Source organism: Chanodichthys erythropterus, chromosome 24 (genome assembly GCF_024489055.1).
Source record: "Chanodichthys erythropterus isolate Z2021 chromosome 24, ASM2448905v1, whole genome shotgun sequence".
Classification (NCBI taxonomy): domain Eukaryota; kingdom Metazoa; phylum Chordata; class Actinopteri; order Cypriniformes; family Xenocyprididae; genus Chanodichthys; species Chanodichthys erythropterus.
The window spans coordinates 8,036,947-8,049,294 of NC_090244.1; the positions used below are offsets into that span (position 1 = coordinate 8,036,947).

Consider the following 12,348-nt stretch of genomic DNA (forward strand, 5'->3'; position numbering starts at 1 on the left):
ATTGGATAATGAGAAAAGCCTGTACGACACACAGACTGGCACAATATTAGAAGTTAATTAAATTTCGGTAGAGTGACAGAAGAACCTGAAGGCAGCAAAAGCAGCATCGGCCAGACAGACGGCACGTCTCTTTCTTTCAGGCCCTGGCCGACTACATGGTGTGAGAGGGGCCCTTCAATCCAGATTTAGACAGACAGAGAGAGAAAAGGAGGGATGGAAGGACAGTAATGAATAGTGTGTGTCCTGATAATTGCATTAATGATTATTAGGCAGAGCTCTGGGGAAGGTGATGAGAGAGAGAGTTTCTGTCAGCTAACTTTGACAAATGGCTGCTCACTCAGGGCCACTGCTTGGAATATTAATTTGCAAAATAAACTTTAAGAAAGGAGAGAAAGAGGAAAAAGGAAGGTCTGGGAAGAATTTGTTTAAAGGTGCCCTAGAATCAAACATTGAATTTACCTCGGCATAGTTGAATAACAAGAGTTCAGTACATGGAAAAGACATATGTTGAGTTTCAAACTCCATTGCTTCCTCCTTCTTATATAAATCTCATTTGTTTAAAAGACCTCCGAAGAACAGGCGAATCTCAACATAACACCGACTATTACGTAAAAGTCGGGATCATTAATATGTACGCCCCCAATATTTGCATATGCCAGCCCATGTTCAAGGCATTACACAAGGGCAGCCAGTATTAACGTCTGGATCTGTGCACAGCAGGATCATCAGACTAGGTAAGCAAGCAAGAACAATAGCGAAAAATGGCAGATGGAGTGATAATAACTGACATGATCCATGATATCATGATATTTTTTGTAATATTTGTAAATTGTCTTTCTAAATGTTTCGTTAGCATGTTGCTTATGTACTGTTAAATGTAGTTACCATCGTTTCTTACTGTATTCATGGAGACAAGAGCCGTCGCTATTTTCATTTTTAAACACTTGCAGTCTGTATAATTCATAAACACAACTTCATTCTTTTTTAAATCTCTCCAACAGAGCATATAGCCTCAAACTCATTCAGAATCAAATGCAAACATCCAAATAAATACTATACTCACAGGAATCGATGCATTCATGCAGCATGAATGACGAACATCTTGTAAAGATACATTTTAGGGTTATATTAGCTGTGTGAACTTTGTTTATGCACCGTATAACTGCATTTATAGTTGAGAGCTTGGGAGGGCAGGGAGCGAGAGATTTAAAGGGGCCGCGCAGCCTGAAACTGTGCATAGTTAATGATGCCCCAAAATAGGCAGTTAAAAAAATTAATAAAAAAAAAATCTATGGGGTATTTTGAGCTGAAACTTCACAGACACATTCAGGGGACACCTTAGACTTATATTACATATTTTGAAAAGACGTTCTACGGCACCTTTAAACCCCATGGAACAGGTCCACTTTGGAAAAACATCAGAGATTTACATGTTTTACTGTACGTTTTACATATTTTAATATTTTAATTGCATGACATAATTATTTGTGAAGTTCCTTAAAAATAAATGATAGCTTTTCCGGTTATAAGCTTCTTTTAATTTAAAGATGAGTTTTTAATAATGTTTAATTTCTAGAACCACTAGCATGACTATTACTGTTAATTACTATTTTCAAAAAAGGAAGTCTGATATATACCTGAAACTTAGTGGTAGGATTCCCATTGACAGGTGCTCGGTTTAGCACAGTGTGCATTTTGAAATGTACCATTTTGAATCGGATGGTTAATTTTGGACTTCCAATCACCAGTTCCGGAAATAATGCCATTTTACTAAGTGCTAATCAGCTAATGGCACCATAAGAATGCATACAACTAAGCTCTTCATTAGCAACTATTGTGAGCTTTGACATGAAATTGTGACTTTGTTAGAATACTCTTAAATGGCCAAAATATGTTTTTTTCCCCTTTCTTTCTTTTTATTTCTTTCTTTCTTGCTGTCTTTTGCCAGCAGGGGCTAACTGGGCTAGGCTAACTAGCTAAATTTGTTAAACATTTCCCCCCCAAACGACTCTCTAAAAAATGCTGGGTTGAAAATGGACAAATCCAGCAATTGGGTTGTTGTAACCCAGTGGTTGGGTTAAAAGTTCCCCCAACCTGCAGGGTAGTTTTATTTAACTCAACTTTTACTCATTAACTCATTTATTACTGTATTGCTTGCTGAAAAATGCTTAATATATTTAATAAATGAGCATTTATTAATAAGTTTAATGAATAATAATTAAACAATAAACATGTATTAAATTGCTAATTAACTAATGTTTACCTTTTGCCTCTAGTAATTGTCTGATTTTTAATTTCCAACCATTTGGGGTTCATTTTAAGCCAGCCATATAGTATTTTTTAAACAATAGCTCAGTTAAATAAAACTGCGCAGCATGTTTGGCAAACATTTGACCCAACCACTAGGTTAAAACAGTCACTTGGTTTGTCCATTTTCAACCCAACTTAGGTTGTTTTTAACCCAGTATTTTTAGAGTGTAGGATTACATTTCAGTAGTCGGTATCAATATCAGTAAAATTTTGTGGTTTTCGTTACCAGTTTTAGTTAAACTGTTGAATTGCTTTAAAAAATATATTGTCCCGTTTTGTCTCGTCCATTGGTTATCACTGTTAATCGCAGTTTCTGATTCAATTGAGCATTTAAATACAGTTGTCAATCCAGAAACTTTGCAGTGTCCTTACACTTTGTTGGTCAAAATGAAAGAAAAATGTATACATTTTCGGTGGCGTTAAGCAATTCTGACTAACTTACTGACTAGCACCTCTGATTGACCATTGCGTTCAAGCGCTCAACAGATATGATTGTGATTGGCTACAATGTGCAACGCTTGTAAAAACACACTGTAAACAGAAACCTTTGACACAGTTGAGAAAGTGCTCAAACAAACACGAACGAGAGTGTATGAAAGCACTGTCTATCAGCGGGTACCGAATATACCCAGTACTACTGGTAGCCTACTGCAGAAATGGTATTTATATTTAGTACCATCTAGTACTGCTACGTTTGACAACCCTACCCCAAACAATTATCTTGTTACCGAAAAAGCTATGCAATTGTATACCAGCAATATGCTTTGTTAGAAGTGGAGCTATGTACTTCCTAGCGCTGCATGGCATTATGGGATAGGTGTTTACTCTGTGAACGCAGCGAGTTGTCTGATAAAGACAAAAATGGCCGCTTGACGTCATAAAAAACGTCACATAAATGTCAGAGGATGATAAGCTGTTTAAACTAGTATTAGTGCCCTTTAAAAGATGTCAATGATCCACCTTCTCACTCAAATAAAGTGTTTTGATTGGTGTGCAGTTCGATGTGTTGACAGCAACATCTTTGACCCCACATACCAGGTGTCCCCTCAGACGGTGATAACAGCACCTCAACAACTTTTCCCCTAAAACTCACACATGTAGTGGAGAATAACACCCTGCTTAATGCCAGGTGGCTGTCGACTGAAGACATTTTTCACATAAATCAAACTGCCATCGGGCTTATCAATAACAAGTCAATTAGCAGGCGGAGAGAGGCACGGATCTCTAGGGGTCACCGCTTGTTTGTTAGATGGACATCTGCAGCTCTGTTTGCTTCACCATGGCAACAGACCTACAGTTTCTCTCTGTTTTTCTGTCTCAGTTTCTTTCGTTCTTTAGGTTTGTGAAGACGGAAGGCTCTGGGAGGCCTAACTACTGCTTTAAAGTGCACATTTCACCCAGAAATTCTGTCATTTACTCACCCTCATATTGACTTTTCCTTCATTGAAACACAAAAGATTGCATGTACTTTTTGTGTTTTTGTTTAATAGTGTAAATCACAATCCCATTTCATTGTCAGCTTGGACATTTAGCAAAAAACCTCTTTTGTAGGCTATTCTTAAAAAGAAAGAAAGTAACACAGGTTTGAAAACGACGTGAATAAATGATAACCGATTATGTCAATAAACATACACACATCACATCATGATCAATTAAATGCAATATATCACCTTTGTTTTTCAATCCCTCAAGGAATCTTTGTAAAGGATGAAGGATCGCTTGTAAAAACTGGTATTTTCAATGACCTTTCTAATTTTGCTCAATTTATAGACTTGGCTATTATTATCTGGCTGAAAGCAACTGTCTTTTGCATAAAAATTACTTTCTGTCCCTTTATTACTCACAATAATGAGGCTTTATTTATTTCCTCTGTCTCATTCTCTCTGTCTGTTCCTCCATTTTAATGAATTCAAATAATTATTTATTTTTCATATGTGTGCAGTATGGGTCATTCTACAGTATAATTGTTGTTCATGTTCATTTATATATAGTGTACAAATGGAAGCCATGTTGTAGAATGACCTTCACTGTATATCATTTATGATGTTTTCTCTTTGTTTGGTTGGCAGAAGTTGTGGCTCTCAGATGAGACAGGCCACATAGTGCTTTCCGGCACTTGGTGACTATTTAATGACTAGTCTGTCAGAAGTCCAGACAGAATAGCGCCGCAGAAATGCACAGGACCCATTACAGCACAGTGACCATTCTGAAAATACACCCTTGATTTATTTATCATAAATAAATCCCCTTAATTCATATTTGCTGATGACACCAACACCGTTCATAGTGGGACTGCGACAGGACCCACTTGTAGAGTTAATGCTCATTATAGTGACATCCTACAATGGATAATTTGTTCAAAAAGTCTCAGAAAAATGACTATGTCTCAGCAGGATTCTGAAATTGTGATATGCAGTTGGACTATACCCTGTATTTGCTATGCTTTTCCAACTTTTGAATACACCATAAAGGATATTTTAGTCAGTCAGCCTTGAGTAGATGGTTGTCAGCTCTCTTTTAAATGTATTCCTCTGATCTGATGTGTTTTAATGGTGTCTGTTTTTCTATATAGAGGGGGATCAAATAGCAGAGCTGCAGCACGTTGGCATGGACCACCTGCTGAAGATAAGTTTCAGAGAGTGCCGGGGGAAAACAGCAGGGGGATGTGTTAGTTTGTATCCATGAGCCTTGTACTGATACTTGTTTATGATGCAGAATGTGCATGTGTGTTTGTGTGTCTTAAAAATACATGATTTATGTTGTGTTTTGGAGTGTCTGTGTATGTTTGAGCAGAAGTCATCTCATATATATGCATTTAAGAGTTTACTTTGAAATAGTTTGTGGACGACATGTCCTAGAAGTTTGCTAAATATTATACAATTTGTCCTTTAGGCACATCTTGATTTGAAAAAAAAAACAAAAAAGTTTTTTAAGATTAAAGTTAATATATATGCCAATTATAATTAGCATAAAGTAAAAACAAACAAGAAGTCTATGGCATGCCCTCATTAGGTAGCTTAGTAAATGTGTGTGTCTGTGTGTGAATGTGGTTAGCATCACCCCCACCCCCTTCCCAAGACCTCCAATGTTTCTCAGGTGCTAAAATGTGGCGGTTAAGGACCCCACAGTGAGGTATAAATAGGACTCTCTTCCTATGGAGAGACACAGTCTTTTATAGGAGCACCAAGTGACTGAGATCCAGCCAGCCACTCTTAGATAGAGAGCCTGGAAGACATCCACACTCAGAAACCCACTAGGCCTCCCCTGTGCCCCCACGCGGAAAGGCCCCAGGGGAGAATTCGCCAGCTGAGCCTCAAAAACAAGGTAGGACAACCCAGCTGACTGACAGACTGAATGCTCTCAGCTGTTTTTGTGTATGCATGTCTCAATAGTTCACTTCAGAGCTGATAGCTGGAGAGACACAGGGTGAAAACACAAAAGCTGAGAGGGAGAAAAAAGAAAAAGAGAGAGAGACAGAGAGAAAATGCCAGCATGTACTCACCATGGGAGTGTTATGGTAAGCGCTTGTTGATTTATTGATCAGGGAAGAGGACCGTTTTACATTGTTGCGGATGGGATGAGAGAGGAGCATCACATCCTGACAGTTGTTTTGGGAATCTGCACGGGTTTGACAGCTACAGCTAGTCCGAAGTGACTTCTGAGCTAGTCCTTGTTTTTATTTGCATGTTTATGCATATCTTTGTACTCGGTGAGTGACATGGTTGAAATACAGGATAGAGTCTGTTTCATAGGGAATGGCTGGCATTACAATTTCCCTTCATCTGACTTCAGTGAATGGCTGTGCATCATAAGACTTGATTCTCTCTCTTTCTCTTGAGCAATCCGTTAAATGCCAGCAAGCTCCTCTACGGACTTAAACTCCTGTTTCAGCACAGTAAATGGCTATTATAACTGATTGACAGCCCTAGAGGTGTCCATTTAGCAAACCCTTGGCACCTGAGAAAGATGAGGGTGGGGCGAAAAATGAAACAAAAGATGAGGGATGGAAAAAAAGGACATGGTGGGTCCCTGAGCAAGAGTGTTAGGAAGGAGAGAAATGAAGTTTTCAGCAGTGGATCGATTTCTGAACGCTTGTCTCATGCATTTTACAGAGGCGCTAAATGCCACTTATAGTATAATGCTGTACTCTAGGTCAGAGCAAAGCTCTCATGCTTGGGCTGGGATTTCAGGGCTGCTTTTAACAAACTACACCAGTAGACTTAAGTAAATCTGTCTGATTGTGTCACAGCCTTGGAAATAATGTTGTTTTGCTCTTCTTTTGTGGATTTGTATGCCCGAAACCCCCTTTTTCTATTACACCTAAGAATATTCCTTGGCAGCCAAACTAATCTCATAGTCTCATAAACTCTCGATTCATAAAGAATTAATCTTATTCCTTCTCACTTTCTTTTCTCTCTCTTGAAAGCAGCTGAGACTAAGCTGACGCCATGGAGAAAGGGAGGTGGAGTTCTGAAGATGCTCCCAGAGCCTCCATGCCTGACGAACTGTCTCATCCTAAGTTTTCGGAATGGAAGTTTAAGCTCTTTCGGGTCAGATCCATGGAGAAGGCCCCTCTGTCTAATGAAACACCGGTGGAGAAGGAAAACCAGCCTGAGGTGGAGACAGAGATGGCAGGCTCTCCAGGCAGTGTTATGAAGCTCTGTTTTGGAGGGAAGAGTAAGGAAAACGTGGAGAATACTAGAGGGAGAGTGGACCTTAAGCTGCAGGAGATTGATACACATATGAATCTTCTCAAGTGAGTTTAATGATAATATTGAGTCATTGATAAGTTCTGAATGTTGAATTGACTTGTGCATATTTGGAAGCATATCAATATTAATCAATGTGCGTCTTTTGCAGAAGCCTGTGTCGCCTTTGTGGCCTCTCAATACGGAAGGCTAAAGGTCCGTCGCATGAAGTCCAAGGAGACTTGGAAGAGTCAAGTCGGTGCGCCTTGCGCAAGATGGGCTGCAAGTTTGTGACATGGCCGGAAGTGATCTTGAAGGTCTTCAAGGTGGACGTGACAACCGACATGGAGACAGTACATCCGTCTTTGTTTTGTCACAGATGCTGGACTGCTGCCATGAGGGGAGGGGGTTTCTGTTCTTTCACTAGGACCCATATCCCAGACTGGAAGCCCCACACTTCCCACTGCAACCTCTGCTTCCCTAAGAAGAGCTCTTTTCAGCGAGTGGGAAGGAAGCGGACCAAACCACTTAAAGGTGCACACAGCCTTCCAAAGAGAATCAAGAGGGATTCCCCGGAAACTTCAGGTGCCAATAGATTGTGGAGACAGACCACAGAGAATCCTGCAGGATCAGGTGGGAAAGAATGGATAAAACTATCAGTTCAGAGAGGACAATGGGTAAAGAATATCACACAGTGCCAGAAGGACCATCTGAGCGCTAAGCTCATCCCTCCCGAAGTCCCAGCAGACTTGCTACGTGCCGTTATTTGCCAAGTGTGTGATCACCTTCTTTCCGACCCTGTCCAGTCACCGTGTCGGCACCTGTTCTGTCGGGTCTGCATAGTAAGGTACAGTCGAGCTTTGGGGCCGAACTGTCCCACCTGTAACCAACACCTGAACCCATCCCACCTGACCAGGCCAGCCAAGTTCTTCCTTGCCACCCTCAGCTCTCTCCCTCTGCTCTGCCCCAGCGAAGGATGCAGCGACTGGGTCCGATTGGACTCCTTTAGGGAACACTGCCTCAACCACTACCATGAAAAAGAGTCCCAGGAAGAACAAACACCTTCAGAGCAGAATCTCAATGGGTACTTGCCAATCAACAAAGGTGGGCGCCCTCGACAGCACCTGTTGTCGTTGACCCGTCGGGCTCAAAAGCACAGGCTGAGAGACTTAAAGAACCAGGTGAAGATGTTTGCCGAAAAGGAAGAAGGAGGGGATGTGAAGTCTGTCTGTTTGACGCTCTTCCTTCTGGCACTGAGAGCCGGGAATGAACACAAACAAGCAGATGAACTGGAAGCTATGATGCAAGGTACTGCCAAGAAACATGTCACCCACAATATGTGACTGTCAAAGCAGTCGTTGTCAAATAAATACAACTAGAATGAACAGATAATGCATTATTGACTTACTCATGTAAGCTTGAGAGCAACCAAGAATAAGAATGTATAATGTTTTGGCAACCTAATATATGGCATCATTTGTTTTGTAGAATGAACTAGCCTAATTTGCAATGCCTGACTGCAGTTAATTGTATTCATTTTTCATAGAACAACAGCTTTAACATGTAATTTTACACAATTATGTTCACATTTACTACCTGCAAATAGTTACGCAAAATGAATTAAACACATGAGGTTATCTACACACACAAAAATTAATGAATTCTTTTCTTATGTGCCAAACTGTCAATTTAAATAGAATAAGCACAACTTTACTGAATGTGTGTTTGTGTGTGTGTGTGTGTGTATGTGTGCATACAATACACAATAACAATTCTTGTAAAGAGCCTGTTAGGCTGAAAACAACATCAGTAGCCCTTGTATCTGCAAATGACATAGATACTACTTCACCCCCAGGGGAACAGGGCCCAGCTGGTGTCTGTTTTCATCAGCAGCCAATATCAGTATTTCCAGCCCAGCTGAGTCACCTCTCGTCTAACTTAAGCATTAATAATCTCTCTGATCTAGAACAATTAGGACATATTCCATGCTTTAATTATAATCAGAATTACAAAATATTGTAGCATTCAATTGCTGGTGCTCTGAAATCGGTCCATAAATGCACATAATCACACATTCAAGCTCACAGTCTCACATATTTTGAGTTTGTTCTGGGTAAACAGTTCTATGAATTAAAACTTCTGACTCTTATCTCACATAGTTTTGTTTTTTCTCTGTATTCTCTTTCAGGTAGGGGATTTGGTCTGCATCCTGCAGTGTGTTTGGCTATAAGGGTCAACACCTTCCTTAGCTGCAGTCAGTACCACAAGATGTACCGCACTGTGAAGGCCACTAGTGGCCGCCAGATATTCCAGCCCCTGCACACTCTACGTAATGCTGAGAAAGAGCTTCTTCCCGGATTCCATCAATTTGAATGGCAACCAGCTTTAAAAAACGTTTCCAGCTCATGGGATGTGGGTATCATTGACGGCCTCTCTGGTTGGACAACCTTTGTTGATGATGTCCCTGCGGACACCATCGCCAGGCGATTCCGCTACGATGTGGCACTGGTTTCTGCATTAAAAGACCTGGAGGAGGACATAATGGATGGACTAAGAGAGAGGGGGCTAGATGACAGCATGTGCACCTCTGGCTTTACTGTGGTGGTGAAAGAGTCATGTGATGGTATGGGAGATGTCAGTGAGAAGCATGGAACTGGTCCAGCAGTTCCTGAGAAGGCAGTGAGGTTTTCCTTCACAATCATGTCCATCTCCATCCGAGTTGAGGGTGAGGACGATGGCATCACCATCTTCCAGGAACAAAAGCCAAACTCTGAGCTCTCTTGTAGACCTTTGTGCCTCATGTTTGTGGATGAGTCCGACCACGAGACCCTGACAGCCATCTTGGGGCCTGTGGTAGCAGAGCGGAAAGCCATGATGGAAAGTCGACTTATCGTATCTGTTGGTGGTCTGCTACGCTCATTTAGGTTCTTCTTCCGGGGCACAGGCTATGATGAGAAGATGGTACGTGAAATGGAAGGGCTAGAAGCATCAGGCTCCACTTATATATGCACACTCTGCGACTCAACCCGAGCTGAAGCCTCTCAAAACATGGTGCTACATTCCATCACACGTAGCCATGATGAAAATCTTGAGCGCTACGAGATCTGGAGGACAAATCCTTTCTCTGAGTCCGCTGATGAACTCCGTGACCGGGTCAAAGGTGTTTCCGCCAAGCCTTTCATGGAGACCCAGCCTACTCTGGATGCCCTGCACTGCGACATAGGCAATGCGACCGAATTCTACAAGATCTTTCAGGATGAGATCGGCGAAGTCTACCAGAGGAGCAATCCGAGTCGAGAGGAACGCCGTCGTTGGCGGTCAACCCTGGACAAACAGCTAAGAAAGAAGATGAAACTCAAGCCTGTGATGAGGATGAATGGAAACTATGCCCGTCGGCTGATGACACGTGAGGCTGTGGAGGCGGTCTGTGAGCTGGTCCCTTCTGAGGAACGACGTGAGGCACTACGGAGACTGATGGAACTCTACCTCCAGATGAAGCCGGTGTGGCGTTCCACTTGTCCATCCCGAGACTGCCCTGACCAACTCTGTCAATATAGCTACAACTCTCAGCAATTTGCTGACCTCCTTTCCACCACGTTTAAGTACCGCTATGATGGAAAAATTACCAACTACCTCCACAAGACTCTGGCCCATGTTCCTGAGATTGTTGAGAGAGACGGGTCTATCGGAGCATGGGCCAGTGAAGGCAATGAGTCTGGGAACAAGCTGTTCAGACGTTTTCGGAAGATGAATGCAAGGCAGTCCAAAACGTATGAACTTGAAGATGTTCTGAAACACCACTGGCTGTACACCTCCAAGTATCTTCAGAAGTTTATGGAGGCTCACAAGAATTCAGCAAAAGCAATGCAAGCCACATTCAACCCAGAAGAGACCCCAGATGAAGTTGATGTGGCTCTTGAAGTTCCAGATTTTTGAATTTTTCTCTGATTGACTTTCTTTAATGGACCGTTTTTCTTGTTAATGAAAATATTGTTCAGTAATTGATTTTATTTCTTGAGATGAGATGTAATATCACGTTTAATGGCTTTATTATTCACTTCATTATTTTTTGAAGCTAGTGCATAAACGTGAGCTAAATTGTTTTATGGCAGAGATAAAATTGTATGGGCAGAGCTTTTTTTCCTCCTAGATTTTATAGGCAAATTGTCTGTGTTTTATCTCTTGCTGCTTGTGAAATATGAGGGATTTTATTGTATTGCCAGGTTGTGACAACTTCACGAATTCATACAAAATGGTTGTTTATGAAAATGTATGAGTGAGTTGTAAGTCACTGAAATTGTGTTAAAGGAACCCCACATTTATAATGGCTGTACTAATATATCACACAGGACAAAAACAAAATGAAATTAGAAAACGCAAATTGTCTCCTTTGCAGGAGGTCTAGAGAGAAATGGGTTATTTTAGCAATGCAGTATTTTGGTGGTGCTCAACTGGTCCACAAATGACTCTGAACACACATAGACACTATGCTACAGCATTTGCACATTTATTTAGACCCTACCCTATAATCTACCTCAGTCTTCAATCCTACAGGTTCCTCAGGACATTTGTACCATGCCATTCACACAAACACATTTTCAAATATTCTTGAAGAAATGGCAGCGTACAATAAAACCTATTGACTGTTGTCAGAATTTCTTTGTTTTGCAGTTCAGAGATATGTTCTGTGTTCACCTCAAACTTGTACCTCAGTTTATTAATCATGTTTCTCTTATTTTGTTTATTAGTATTAGGTTTAATTCATTGCGTTTGTGTTCTCTTAAACCGAGAGGATTTCAGCGATCCACTTTTTACTTTATAAATGCATTTTATTTCTTTTTTGACTTGACTTGAATTGACTGATTTCTTTGTGAAGTGACTTTACTGATTTCTTTGTGTCATAATTTGATTGATTTCTTTGTATCATAATTTGATTGATTTCTTTGTGTCATGATTTGAATTATTTCTTTGAATTCTTTGATATTATAAGACATTTCTAAATGCTTGAATTTTTCTTCATTATTATTATTATTTTTATTATTTAATAAACCAAAGGTACCTTGCATAATTATATTCAAAACAATATTCTTTAAATAGTTGTTTAAATCGCTTTATGTTCTTTATTTTTATTTGAAATAAAACTGCATTGCACCGTTCATAATTGAAAAAAAATTGTAGAGTTGCACAAAGGCACTGGTGATGTTCTTGTATTGACCTATCATTAACATTACAGTGATTGTTGTCATTCATGAACTTATGGACTTTTTCTTAATTACTGAATATAATTGTTTTGTAATAAATGACACTTTACTGTGGTAAAATGACAATTACATCTGGAAAATAAAAAATA

At 40.3% G+C, this 12,348-nt stretch overlaps 1 protein-coding gene across 1 annotated transcript; it reads left to right on the top strand.

Moving 5' to 3' along the window:
* The first annotated feature begins 6,758 nt into the window (after positions 1-6,758).
* On the top strand, positions 6,759-11,058 carry rag1 (recombination activating 1). Its single transcript, XM_067379842.1, has 3 exons — positions 6,759-7,066; positions 7,171-8,306; positions 9,187-11,058. The coding sequence occupies exons 1-3, from the start codon at positions 6,759-6,761 to the stop codon at positions 10,932-10,934; spliced, it is 3,192 nt and encodes a 1,063-aa protein (XP_067235943.1). The 3' UTR covers positions 10,935-11,058.
* Positions 11,059-12,348: the final 1,290 nt, after the last annotated feature.